Source organism: Suricata suricatta, chromosome 2, assembly GCF_006229205.1.
Source record: "Suricata suricatta isolate VVHF042 chromosome 2, meerkat_22Aug2017_6uvM2_HiC, whole genome shotgun sequence".
Lineage (NCBI taxonomy): Eukaryota > Metazoa > Chordata > Mammalia > Carnivora > Herpestidae > Suricata > Suricata suricatta.
In genome coordinates, this window is record NC_043701.1 from 155,310,044 (window position 1) to 155,324,873 (window position 14,830).

At 39.4% G+C, this 14,830-nt stretch overlaps 1 protein-coding gene and 1 pseudogene across 2 annotated transcripts in view; both read left to right on the forward strand.

Moving 5' to 3' along the window:
• Positions 1–14,830, forward strand: part of ENTPD1 (ectonucleoside triphosphate diphosphohydrolase 1) — a 107,052-nt gene that overhangs the window by 7,928 nt on the left and 84,294 nt on the right. Inside the window, exon 1 of one of the 2 annotated variants that reach the window (XM_029932290.1) lies at positions 8,327–8,436. The exons of the other annotated variant lie outside the window; for it this stretch is intronic. Coding sequence (XP_029788150.1) covers positions 8,421–8,436 — 16 coding nt within the window. The 5' untranslated portion in view covers positions 8,327–8,420. Of the gene's footprint in view, positions 1–8,326; positions 8,437–14,830 lie in introns of those variants that run through there. 2 annotated transcript variants of the gene reach the window in all.
• On the forward strand, positions 10,626–11,585 carry LOC115285731 (annotated as a pseudogene).

Below are 14,830 nucleotides of genomic sequence, written 5' to 3' on the forward strand. Positions count from 1 at the left end.
CCAACAGTGTAGGAGGGTGCCCGTCTCTCCACACCCTCGCCAGCATCTATAGTCTCTTGATTTGTTCATTTTAGCCACTCTGACTGGCGTGAGGCGATATCTCAGTGTGGTTTTGATTTGTGTTTCCCTGATGATGAGTGATGTTGAGCATCGTTTTATGTGCCAGGCATTTAGAAAGACACACACAAACCCCATTTGTTTTGAAATTTTCCTGGATGAATAATACTCAACTATATAGTGTTTTCATATGCTTAAGGAGGGTGTGACCACCAGAGAGTATGTTTTAACTGTAGCACAGAATATGTTGTCATAAGAAGCATTTGGCATTTAGTCAAAAGGTTCACATAATATGAGTTTGGGGCTAAAATCATGTTTCTATTACTGTATATTCAATTTGGATGAACTTCACATTTTTATGAAGAGCTAGTTGATAATAATGATATTTTTTAATCTCTTCTGGTTGAACCAGAAGTTGAGTATTTTACTCTTGATAGCTGCTCTCTGTGTGATGACATTAACAAGAAATGAGTCATTTGTCAAAGTGACCTTTACTCAACAACGTGACGTCCAAGTAGAACATGTTCGGAGTTGCTTTGATTTTATTTTTGTTTGAAATAGAGGACTATTGCCACAGTGCCCAATGTGGAGCTCTCCTTGACATGTTTGGTGCTTGTTGTTTGTTTTTCACACCTAACCCCTCACCCACTCTGATCTTCATCTTGATCATTCCCTTCTCCTTCTAGCTTTGATGGTCTGTTTTCCATTCTGTAGTTCACAGGATGTTGGGGGGACATGCTGTCTTTCAAATCTTTCTTCAAAACAGTGATACCAAACAATCATAAACCCATTATAAAAATTGTTGATTTTTACAAGTATCTCATTTTCTTAAAAATAATTTTATTACAATAAGACAAATATCAAACCAATATTCCTTGGTAGAGATGAAGTCTAAATCCTCTGGAAGGCATCCATTGAATTTTTCATTTAGCATAATATAAATGCAGAATCTTGTAACTAGGAGCCATTAGTAAGATAAAAGAAGAGTTTTGTTGTACAGACTCAGATTTATTAAAACATCAGACATTTATTGAACACATACTATATGCCAGGCAGTGTGCAAAGTAACAGAGATGCCTGAACTGGAAAGTCAGCCCTTGCCTTTATTAAAGTATCGTGGAGAATTTATTTTCTGTATAGAGTCAAAAACAATCTGGAGTGAGGAGATCAGATGGTGGAGTTGTTGAGGCACCGTGGGCCTGCCTTGTCCCTCAAGCACAGCTAGATCAACATCAGATCATTTTGAACACCTAGGAAATCAACCTGCAGATTAAGAGAACAATCTGCATAATTTGTGAGAGTGAACCTGGAAGGCTTATTTTACCAAATCAAAATACATCTAGTTAAAGGTCCAAACACTCCCCACTGCAAGCAAGAAAGAACTCTGCAGACGACTGACCTAGGGAGAAGAGCAGCCAAATCACAATAGCAGAGTGCACACAGCACACACCAGAAACATTTCCTGAAGTGCCAGACCCTGGACAGTACATGACCCTTCTTAATATAGTATTACTTTCAGGAGCAAGAAACATAACAAGCTTTCATAACATGCAAAACACAGAAACCTGGACAAAATAGCAAGACAGAGGAATTCTCCCCAAAAGAAAGATAAGAAGAAATCACAGAGATTTGTTCAAAAGAGATATGAGCAATATGTCTGAACAAGAATTTAGAACAATACTCATAAGAATACTAGCTGGGCTTTAAAAAAACAAAGCTAGACGACACCAGAGAAACACTTGCTGCAGAGATTAAAGACCTAAAAACTAGTCAGGCAGAAATAAAAAATACTATAACTGAGATGCAAAACTGACTGGATATAATCATGAGGATGAGAGAAGCAGAGGAACAAATAGATGATATAGAAGATAAAATTGTGGAAAATAATGCAGCTGAAAAGAGTAGGGGAAAAACTATTAGATCATGAGTATAGACTTAGGGAACTCTGCGATTCTATAAAGCACAACAATATCCATATCATAGGAGTCCCAGAAGAAAAAGAGTGGGGGGAAAGGGGGCAGAAGGTTTATTTGAACAAAGTGTAGCTGAGAACCTCCCTAATTGGGGGGAAGAAAACAGGCACTCAAGTCCAAGAGGCACAGAGAACTCACCTTAAGATCAACACAAACAGGTCAACACCAAGACATGTCATAGTGAAACTTGCAAAATATCAAGATAAGAGAATTTTGAAAGCAGCTAGGGACAAAAGATCCTTAACCTGCAAGAGTAGACACATGAGAGTAGCAGCAGGTCTGTTGACAGAAACTTGGCAGGTCTGAAGGGATTGGCATGATATATTCAATGTGCTAAATGGGAAAAATATGCAGCCAAGAATACTTTATCCAGCAAGGCTGTCATTCGGAATAGAAGGAGATATATAAAGAGTTTCCACCATAAGCAAAAACTAAAGGAATTTATAAACACGAAACCAGCTCTGCAAGAATTATTAAAGGGTACCCTTTAATCAGGAGAGACAAAAGGCAACAAAGACTAGAAAACAACAGAGACAATTTACAGGAACAACAACTTTACAGGAAACACGATGGCACTAAATCCATATCTTTCAATAATAAACTGAGTGCAAATGGACTAAATGCCCCAATCAAAAGATATAGAGTATCATAATGGATAAAAACAAAAACAAAAACAAAAAAAAACCACAAAAAAACAAGGCCCATAAATATGTTACTCACAAGAGACTCATTTTATTTATTTTTAAATTTTTTTATGTTTTTATTTTACTTTTGAGGGAGAAACAGAGTGTGAGCAGGGGAGGGGCAGAGAGAGAGAGAGAAGGAGACAGAATTTAAAGCAGGCTTCAGGCTCTGAGCTGTCAGTGCAGAGCCAGACATGGGGCTTGAACTCACAGACTGTGAGATCATGACCTGAGCTGAAATCAGATGCCCAACCAACTGAACCACCCAGGCGCCCACAAGAGACTAATTTTATTTTATTTTTTATTTTTATTTTTAAAAATATAGTTTATTGTCAACTTGGTTTCCATATAACACCCAGTGCTCATCCCAACAAGTGCCCTCTTCCATGCCCATCACCTATTTCCCCCTCTTTCACCCCCACCAACCTCAGTTTGTTCTCAGTATTTAAGAGTCTCTTAAGAGACTCATTTTAGACCTAAAGACACCTCCAGATTGAAAGTGAGGGGATGGAGAACCATTTATCATGCTAATGGACATCAAAAGAAAGCTGGAATAGCCATACTTATATCAGACAAACCAGAGTAAATCAAAGACTGTAACAAGAGATGAAGAAGGACACTGTATCATAATAAAGGGGTATATCCAACAAGATCTAACAATTATAAATATTTATGCCCCCAACTTGGAACAGCCAAATATATAAGTCAATTAAAACAAACTTAAAGAAACTCATTGATAGTGATACCATAATAGTAGGGAACTTTAATATTCCATTTACAATAGTAGACAGATCATCTAAGCAGAAGATCAACAAGGAAACAATGGTTTTGAATGCCACACTAGACGAGATGGGTTTAACAGATATATTTAGGGCATTTCACACCAAAGCAGCAGAATACACATTTGTTTTTGAGTGCACATGAACATTCCCTAGAATAGATCACATACTGGGGCATAAATCAGGCCTCAACAAGTACAAAAGGATTGAGATCATGCCGTGCATATTTTCAATGTTATGAAGCTTGAAGTCAACCACAAGAAAAAATTTGGAAAGACCACAAATACATGGAGGTTGAAGAATATCCTATTAAAGAATGAAGGGGTTAACCAGGAAATTAAAGAAGAAATTTAAAAATACATGGATGCAAAAATGGAAATACGACAGCCCAAAACCTCTGGGATGCAGGAAAGGTGGTCATAAGAGGTAAGTATATAGCAGTACAGATCCTTCTCAAGAAGCAAGAAAAGCTTCAAATATACATCCTAACTTTAAATCCTTACACAAAGAAGCTGGAATAAGAACAGCAAATAAAGCCCAAAACAAGCAGAAGAAGGGAAATAATAAAGATTAGAGCAAAAACAAATGATATAGAAACCAAAAAAACAGTAGAACAGATCAAAGAAGCTAGGAGGTGGTTCTTTGAAAGATTAACAAAATGGATAACCCCCTGGTAAGACTTATAAAAAGAGAGAGAGAGAGAGAGAGAGAGAGAGAGAGAGAGAGAGAGAGAGAGAGAGAGAGAGAGAGAGAACCCAAATAAAAAGAATGACGAATGAAAGAGGAGAGATCACAATCAACACCACAGAAATGCAAACAGTTATAATGCTCATATTATGAGCAATATAGGCCAACAAATTTGGCAATCTGGAAGAAATGGGTAAATGCCTAGAAACATATAAACTGCCTGAAACAAAACGGAAACAAGAAGAAATAGAAAATTTGAGCAGACCCATAACCAGCAAAGAAATTGAATCAGTAATCAAAAATCTCCCAAAAAACGAGTCCAGGCCTGAATGGCTTCCCAGGGGAATTCTACCAAACATTTAAAGAAGAATTAATTCCTATCCTTCTGAAACCATTCCAAAAAATAGAAACAGAAGGAAAACTTCCAAATTCATTCTATAAGGCCAGCATTACCTTGATTCCAAAACCAAAGACCTCAATAAAATGGAGAATTACAGACCAATATCCCTGATGAATATGGATGCAAAAATTCTCAAGATACTAGCAAATCAAATCCAACAGTACATTCAAAGAATTATTCACCACAATCAAGTGAGGTTTATTCCTGGGATGCAGGGGTGGTTCAATATTTACAAATCAATGAACATGATATATCACATTAATAAAAGAATGGATAAGAACCATATGATCCTCTCAATAGATGCTGAAAAAGCATTTGATAAATACAGCAAAGTAGGGATAGAAGGAACATACCTCAACATCATAAAGGCCATATATAAAAGACCTATAGCTAATATCATCCTCAGTGGGGAAAAACAGAGCTTTTCCCCTGAGGTCAGGAACACAGCAAGAATGTCTACTCTTATCACTGTTGTTCAACATAGTGAAATCCTAGTCTCAGCAATTAGACAGTAAAAAGAAAAACAGTTTTGTTTCAGGTAGTTTATGTGCATCCAAATCAGCAAGGAAAAAGTCAAACTTTCACTGTTCACAGATGACATGATACTCTATGTTGAAAACCTGAGAGATGCCACCAAAAATTGCCAGAACTGATACATGAATTCGGCAAAGTCACAAGATATAAAATCAAGGTTCAGAAATCTGTGGTATTTCTATACACCAATAATGAAGCAGCAGAAAAAGAAATCAAGGAATCAATCCCATTTAAAATTGCCCTAAAAGCCATAAAATACCTAGGAAGTAACCTAACCAAAGACATAAAAGATTTGTACTCTGAAAACTACTGAACACTTATGAAAGAAACTGAAGAAGACACAAAGAAATGGAAAAACATTCCATGCTCATAAATCAGAAGAACAAATATTGCTAAAATGTTTATAGTACCCAAACCTATCTACACATTCAATGCCATCCCTATGTGAAAATAACACCAGCAGTTTTCACAGAGCTAGAACAAACAATTCTAAAACTTGTATGGAGCCAGAAAAGACTCCAAATAGCCAAAGTAATGTTGGGAGAAAACAACAACAAAGTGGGAGGCATCAGAATTCTGGACTTTATGCTATATTACAAAACTATCATCATCAAGACAGTGTGGTACTGGCACAAAAACAGACACATAGATCAAGGAAACAGGGTAGAGAACCCTGGGGCTATATGGACTCACAACTGTATGGTCAATTAATCTTTGACAAAGCAGGAAGGAATACTCAATGGAAAAAAGACAGTCTCTTTAACAAATGCTGTTGGGAAAACTAGACAGTGACATGCAGAAGAATGAAACTGGACCATTTTAACCATCCACAAAAATAAATTCAAAATGGAGGAAAGTCCTAAATGTGAGACAGAAAACCATCAAAATCCTATAGAACACAAGCAGCAGCCTCTTTGACTTGGACTGTAGCAAATTTTTACTAAACACAACTCCAGAGGCAAGGAAAACAAAAGCGAAAATGAACTATTGGGGGCCTCATCAAGATAAAATCTTCTGCACAGTGAAGCAAACATTCAACAAAACTAAAAGACAACCTACAGAATGGGAGAAGATATTTGCAAATGACATATCAGCTAAGGGGCTAGTATCCAAAATCTTACTAAACTTAACACCCCAAAAATAAATAATTCAGTTAAGAAATGGGCAGAAGATAAGAAAAGATATTTCTCCAAAGCAGACATACAAATGGCTGATACATGAAAAGGTGCTCAACATCATACATCATCAGGAAAATATAAATCAAAACCACAAAGAGGTACCACCTCACACCTGTCAGAATGACTAAAACCAACAACTCAGGAAACAACAGACATTGGTGAGGATGTGGAGAAAGGGGAACCCTCTTATACTGTTTGTGGGAGTGCAAACTGGTATAGCCACTCTGGAAAACAGTATGGAGTTCCTCAAACAGCTAAAACTAGAACTACCATATGACCCAACAATTGCACTACCAGGTATTTAACTAAAGGAAACAAAAATATTGATTTGGGGCACATGTACCCCAATGTTTATAGCAGCACTATCAACAATAGCCAAATTATGGAGAGCCCAAATGTCTATCAACTGATGAATGAATAAAGAAGATGTGGCATATATACACAACGGAATATGACTCAGCCATCAAAAGGAGTGAAATCTTGTCATTTGCAATGATGTAGATGAAACTAGAGTGTATTTTGCTAAGCCAGAGAAAAGTAAATACCATGATTTCACTCATTTGTGGAATTCAAGCAAAACGGATGAATATGGGGGAAAGAAAGGAAAACTTTAAAAAAAGACAAAAACAGAGAGGAAGGCAAACCATAAGACTCTTAACTATAGAGAACAAAGTGAGGTTGCTGGAGGGGAGATGGGGTGGGGGATGGGTGTTAAGGAGGCCACTTGTGATGGGCACTGGGTGTTACATGTAAGCAATGAATCACTAAATTCTAACAAAACCAGTGCTAAATTCTGAAACCAGTGCTATACTATATGTTAAGTAACTTGAATTTAAATAAAATCTTTATAGAAAAAAAGAAAAATCTATAATGGTTACTAATTTCGTGGTTTATATGGAAAACGATGTCTTGTGGTATAATTGCCTTTAGACACAAATTCTCATGTTAGAGAGGCAATGTAGAAAAAGCATGAAGTACGAATCAGAAAATTTTGTCTGCGTCCCTGCTTTGTTATTTATTTGTTAATTCAACCCTCTATCAAATTTTTATTGAGAGCCTACACTGTAGAGCAACTTTATTACTTGCTGGGAAGCATGGTAGCAAAAATAGAGAGAGGCCTCCCTGCTTTCTCTCTCTGTGTGAACAGGAGCAGATGGCATAACCTTTCCTCTTCTCTGACCTTGGTTAGACTAGAAGTCTGTGAACTGTTTTCAAACCTAAAATGCTAGGGTTTGTGACAGCCTTGTGGAGGGAGAATTTGCCCAAGGATCCGCGGACCTTGAGTACTTACCTTCCTCTGGGAGAATTAGGTCTTGTCCTGATTTCAAAATAACATCAAATACACAATTTGAAAATGTTTTGGTCAGCCTCTTATCTGCACTTGATCATCCTGGTAAAGCCTGGGTGTGGCAGTTCATGCTTAGAAGACTTTGGAGGTAGGAGGTTAAAGTTTGGAAAAGGTGGACGACTTGCATTATTAGTACAGCTGCACGTTCCCAGGTGCAGCCTCTCTGCCTTCCCACCAATAATGTGGCTTCTCCTGCCACAGCGACTTCTGCCACAGCGTCCTGCCTGGACAGGACCTGTTGCTCTTCTCGTCTTATGAGCCTGGAAAAGGGATTGCTCTTCAGAGGACCAGAGGTGATCAGCTTTATCGGGCTGGAGGAACTGTCCTTGAGTTCTTCTAGTTTTTCTAGTGAGTATCAGGTAACAAGCTTCTGGTTATCCGGCTTCAAAACTGCAATAAGTAAATAGCTTTTTTGCTTGCAGCCAAGATAACATTTCTCAGGAGAAAAAAAAATGGATTTCTGTAACAAAAAGAGAGGGAGAGCGAGATACTTGAACATACATAGGTTTAAGAATACAAAAGAATGACAACCCGGTCAAGTCTTCGGGCGCTTTAGGGAAATGAACAGCCGACTCAGCCAATCTGTTCTTTCGCGTCAATGAAAGAGACATAGGGTTTGAGGTTCCTTCCGAAACGGGGCCGGCTAATTTAGCCCCTCCCACGAGCCCAAGGGTCTGATATATCTCGGTTCCTTGAGTACCTCTCTCACTGAGACCGACCACAGCAAGCAGAGGCTGAAAAAAATAAAGAGCAAAGAGGAAGAAAACAAAACCTGCCAATTATGGAAGATAGAAAGGGTAAGAGCAAATTGATTTGATCTGAATCCTTAAGAACAAACCAAAAAAAAAAAAAAAAAGCAACCCAAAAGCCCAGACCAAAAGCAAGTACTTGAAGGAGCAAGAGGCATAAACCCCCAAATGAACTTTCCCACCCTCTCCTTGAGAGAGGAGGCAGAAAAAGAACTTTGGGAAACTTTTTAGGAAGCAAAGCCCGGGGCTTTAGTCAAGGGTGGCTCTTGAGTAAGCTGGAGGGGCTCATGAATATTCATGATCAATTTGCATTCAGCTCCAGTGTTTTAGCGGCAAATGACTTCTTCCGTCCCTCTACAGTTTTAAGAAGCAGCTGCCTCATTTATAGTCCAGAGTCATCTTGCTTCGGGTTTGTACCTCAGCGAGTTTGCTTGGAGATGCTGGGCTCTGTGTGTAGGAGATTTGTTTTGTTCTCAAATTTCCTGCGTGCTTTCCTGTTGTGAAATTAGCAAAGGGTTCTCTGCCAGGAGTTAGATAGAGAAGTTAATGTGGCAAGAGGCTGTCACAACAGGACCTCACAGTATGTCTTTCAAAAGACGGATTGCTTCTTAGGATGTGTGTATATGGATTGTGTGTGTGGGGGGGGCGTCGGGGAGGAGGAGTGAAGGGGTGGAGGGATGAACAATTTTATCTTTAAAAAGCATGGCATATCCGAGTGACTATATTTAGATTTTGTCTAAAAACTGTAAGGGCAGCCTAGTTTGCACAGATGGTGTGCACTCTCTGTCTTTTACCTCTTTTGGGCATTTTCTGCCACGATGGAGAGCCAGCTGCTTGCCGGCCCATGGGAGTCAGGAAGAGTCTCCACAGCAGTGTGGTTGAGTAGGGTTGTAAACCTTTTTCATCTCGAATTTCTGGTAGCCCCACACGGTTTTATCACATAAAATGCAGAGCAATGGGATGGGTAGCCAACAGATTCTTAATAATGATAGTAATGAAAGCTGTTAAAGTTTACTGTCTTTACTCTGTACCGGAAGCTGCTCTAAGCAGTACTATTTACTCCTCACATCAACTTAAGAGGTGAGTGCTATCATTATCCTTCCCATTTTCCAGATAGTAGTGTTAGTATAATGAGAGACTTGCTTGCCTTGGGATCACACTGTTAGTGAATGGTGAATTTGGATACAGGTGCTTGGACACAGGGTCTGTGGGCTTTTTTTCTGTGCTCCCACACTGTTAGTCCTCCTGAAGGCTCTGGCTACTGCCAGGTGTGGTTGATTCTGGGTCTGCAGAGCTCTGAGCTACTGGGAGAAATGATACTGATGAAATCTCAAGTTTGAGAAGGAATCTGTGCTTTGCTCTAAGTTCACATACATTTTCTCATTTTGTGCTCATGGCCATTCTCTATGATAGAGCCCAGGTATTGTTGTTTTTACCCTTTTACAAAAGGAAGAGAGTTAGGTGACAGTAATCACACAGCTAGTTTTTCCAAGTCCAGACCAGAAATACCCTCCCTCTGGTTTCCTTTCTAACCTGCAGAGTTAGCCCAGTCATCTCTGAACTTCGGTCCCCACCCCCAGCTACTTTCAGTTCCCCAAGAGATCTTTTTCTTTTCTTCCCCCTCAGACCATTGCGTGGTACTTGGTTCTGCCTTGAAGGCCTTTCTGGCCTTCTCCTTCCCCTTCAGTCTGGAGGCACACTGCCAGCTCCACCATTTACTAACTGTGTGCCTTGGTTTCTTCATCTATAAAATGAAGAGAATAATAATATCTACCCCATAGAGTTATTATGAAGACTAAATGCGGAAATTATGGAAAATTCTCAGAACAGGATCTGATGTATAGAGTATGTGCTCAGTAAACGTGAGCTGTTGCAGTCATTCTTTCAAGCTTCATCTTAGTTGTTAATCGCTGCTTTAAGCCTTCTCCTTCCTTTGAGCCTTAGATTAGTCCCTGACTTGGATGTTTCTAGAACACCTCACTGCTTATACCTAAGCTGGTGCTCATCGTACTCATCCACATTCCCGCCTTCTGCATTTCTTCACCTTGCTCTGATGATAATTTCTTTATTCACCTTTGGATTGGCAGTGTCTAGTACAATGTTTAGCACATAATAGGAACTCAGCAAATGTTTAGTAAACTAAGTATTATTTTTTAGTTGATGTTTATTCAAGAATTTGAAAGCTAGTTTAAAAGGGGACCTATGACTCTTTTCTGATTATTGTGGTGTGTGGCCCCATGAGCAACAAAGTCTCCTGGGACAGCCTGGATGAGGTGGTGCAGGAAGTCCTGCACAGGAAGCAGCCAGCTCAAGCACCAGGGGTTTTTGGAGACAGTGGAACTGCAGGTCAGCTTGAAGAACTGTGACCCTCTGAAAGATAAATGCTTCTTGGGCAATGTCAGGCTGAAGTCCACTCCCTGCCCCACATTCTCTGTGTTTTGGGGGATCAGCAGCACTGTAATGAGGCCAAGGCTATGGGTATTCCCCACATGGACACTGAAGCATTGAAGAAACTCAACAAGAATAAAAAATTAGTCAAGAAGCTGGCCAAGAATCTCTGATAAAGCATGAATCCTGGGTCCAGCGCTGACTAAGCCTGGCAAATTCCCTTCCTCACTGGCCTACAATGAGAACATGGTAGATGAAGTCAAGCCCACAATCAAATTCCAGGTGAAGAAGGTGCTGTGGTGTTGGACACATGAAGATAGCAGATGATGAACTTGTGAACAACATCCACTTAGCTGTCAATTTCCTGGTGTCATTGGTCAAGAAGAATTGGCAGAACGTCCTAGCTTCGATACCTCAAGAATGCCATGGGCAAACCCCAGTACCTGTACTAAGGCACAGTTTAATAAACCTTAGTGCTGCCAAAATAAGTAAGTAAATAAATAAACAAGAAATAAAAGGGGACCTACAAGTTTGCAGAAGAGTCCCTGCTGGTATGTACTGCTCTTTTATTCACTCTATTAAGATATTCCTCTAAGTGAATATGCTGAGAAACAAGATGGATCCCTTCTAGGAGGCTGATCTTCAGAGCTGATATGGCCCCATGCCAGGGTGTCTAGTTTGGCTGGTCCAGCTCTGGCAGAACTTTAGCCTCCACTCCCCATTCAGCTAGGGGCCAAACTGGAGATTTTAGATGCCTCATAGCACAACCTCACTATCTCTGAACATGGCATCTCGTTCCAGAAAAAGTACCTCCCCAGCCCCATTTAATAGCAACCTTATAGTCTGAGACAGTGTACTTTGGTAATAGAAGAATACACTGCAGAGGTTGATCCTGGGTAAAATCATAAAGTACATTAAATTTGTTTCTAGAACCCTCCCTTTCCTCTTCCTGGCATACCTTCAAAGCAGTTTGACAAATATTATTGTGTGTCTACTATTTGTAAGTCCCCGTGCCAGATGTGTGAGATATAAACAGTTTGCTCACAGTCTACTGAGGAAGACAGACATATATACAACCAACTCTAACTGAAACCAGACTCTGTGAAGCATTAGTCATAATAGCTAACATATATTATTATGTGCCAGGCACTGTAATTTTTATATGCACTGTATCATATAAGCTTCACAACAAACCTGTGATATCGGTTTCTGCATTTTATAGTTGAGGAGGGAAGTCACTTGGCCAAAGGCCCATAGACAGTATAGGAAGAAGAGCAATTTATTTTATTCAAGTGTGTTCAATATGCAGTGTTATATTAGTTTCAGATGTACAATATAATGATTCAACAATTCTACACGTTACTTAGTGCTCATGATGTTAAGTGTACTCTTAATCCCCTTTATCTATTTGGTCCTTTCCTCTGGCAACTACCAGTTTGTTCTCTGAATTTAAGAGTCTATTTTTGTTTTCCTCATTTTGTTTCTTAAATTCCACATGAATGAAATAATATGGTATTTGTCTTTTTCTGACTGACTTGTTTCATTTAGCATTATCCCCTCTAGATACATCTATGTTGTTGCAAATGGCAAGATCTTAGTCTTTATTCTTTTTATGGCTGATTAATATTCCATTAAATATATATGATGCCTCTATTTTATTTTATTTTATTATTATTTTTTAAGTTAGCTCCATGCCCAGCATGGGGCTTGCACTCACAACCCTGAGATCAAGAGTTGTGTGCTCCACCGAATGAGCCAGCCAGCCAGATGCCCCTACCAGCTCTTCTTTATTCATTCATCTATTGATGGACACTCGGGTTGCTTCCATATTGGCTATCGTAAATAATGCTGCAATAAACATAAGGGTGCACATATTTTTTTAAAGATTATTTATTTTTGAGAGAGAGAGGGAGAGCAAGAGGGAGAGTAAGAGAGAGAGGGAGAGGGAGCAGCAGAGAGAAGGAAAGGGAGAATCCCTAGTAGGCTCTGCACTGTCAGCATAGAGCTCAATGCTGGGCTCAGACTCACAAACTGTGAGATCATAACCTGAGCCAAAATCAAGAGTCAGACACTCCAACTGAGTGAGCTGTCCAGGTGTTCCTGGTGCATATACTTTTAAAATTAGTGGTTTCATTTTCCTTGGGTAGATACCCAGTAGTGGAATTACTAGATCATATGGTAGTTTTATTTTTATTTTTTTGAGGATGCTCCATACTGTTTTCCACAGTGGCTGTATCAGCTGGCATTCCCACCAACAGTGCGTGAGGGTTCGTTTTTCTCACATCCTCACCAACACTTATTACTTCATATGTTTTTGATTTTACCTAATCTGACAGGTGTGAGATGATATTTCATCGTGGTTGTAATTTGCATTTCCCTGATGATGAGGGATGTTGAGCGTCTCTTCATATATTTGTTGGAAATCTTTCTTGAAAAAATGTCCATTCATGTCCTCTGTCCATTTTTAATTGGATTGCTTAAGTGGGTCTTTTTTTTTTTTTGGTGTTGAGTTGTATAAATTCTGTATATATTTTGGATATTAACCCCTTGTCAGATGTGTCATTTGGAAACATCTTCTCCCATTCAGTAGGTTGCCTTTTTGTTTTCTTGATGGTTTTCTTTGTTGTGCAAAAGCTTTTTATTTTGGTATAATATCAATAGTTTGATTTTGTTTTTGTTTCCTTTGCCAGAGAAGACTTTGTTTCACAGATCACCTATGTCATTGCGGGGTCACCGGAAATATTATTCATTCGTTCATTCATTTATTCATTCATTCATTCAGGCAGGGACCATTTATTTATTTAATAAATGAAGAGTTCATTCATTTATTCAGTATATGTCCTAGAACAGGAAGTTAAGACCTCCAATTTGCCATACAAGAAAGAAGTTTGAATCTTTATTGCACATGAACTATTATTACTAAAAAGGCCCTGTGTTGGAGTTCCTAAATATCTTCCACCTTTTCTCCATGGCTCCAAGTTTCCCTGCTTTTATTCCCTGCCTCCAACTGGAGAAGTATTGGAGCAGAATATGTAGCTGTCTCTAGAACCTTTGCTGGATGTCTGGAGTGCCAGGGAGTGGGGGCAGCAGGAACTCAGGGCTGTGAGGCTGGGAACAGTGTGCCTGGGGCATTGTACCCCCTCAGCAGAAGTGAGGTAGGGATGATTCCAAGTGCAAAGGGGGGACATGGGTGCAGAGAGGACCAGTGGAATTTCCTTAGTTTGGAAAACTGAGGGAATTATGAGGAAAAAAGAAACTGTTGGAAAAAAGAAGACAGAGGAGAGTTTTCGTAACATGCTTCCATCCTGCTGCTTTTGTGCTAGAATATCAACATGACTTCTTTAGAGACCCAGGAACAATGGCAGTACATGTCCTTCTTGAAGATCTGTTTCCTTTTGATTCATAGAAAGGATGGGGACAATAATTTGACCGTGAGAGTGTAAGTAACATGGCACATGCCCACTAAAGAAAACATGAAAATATAGATTAGGGGAGAAAAGGAAAACAATCATTCCTGACAATATCTTGGTGTATGCCCTGCAGTTCCTTTTACTCTGCCTGCGTGGTTTCTCTCTTTTAGCATTTACTTAGCTAGGATCTAGAAAAATTCTGAGATGGCATTATGATCATCAGGCTGTGCATACAGTTTTAAAACTTGGATTTTATTTTTTTTAATTCAAAAAATATATTTTATTGTCAAATTGGTTTCCATACAACACCCAGTGCTCTTCCCCACAAGTGCCCTCCTCCATCACCACTACCTATTTTCCCCCTCCCCCTTCCCCTTCAACCCTCAGTTCATTTTCAGTATTCAATAGTCTCTCAGGTTTTGCATCCCTCTCTCTCCCCAACTCTCTTTCCCTCTTCTGCTCCCCCTGGTCCCCCATTAGGTTTCTCCTGCTTTCCTGTTAGACCTATGAGTGCAAACATATGGTATCTGTCCTTCACAACCTGACTTATTTCACTTAGCATGACACCCTCAAGGTCCATCCACTTTCCTACAAATGGCCATATTTCATTCTTTCTCATTGCCATGTAGTACTCCATCGTGTAT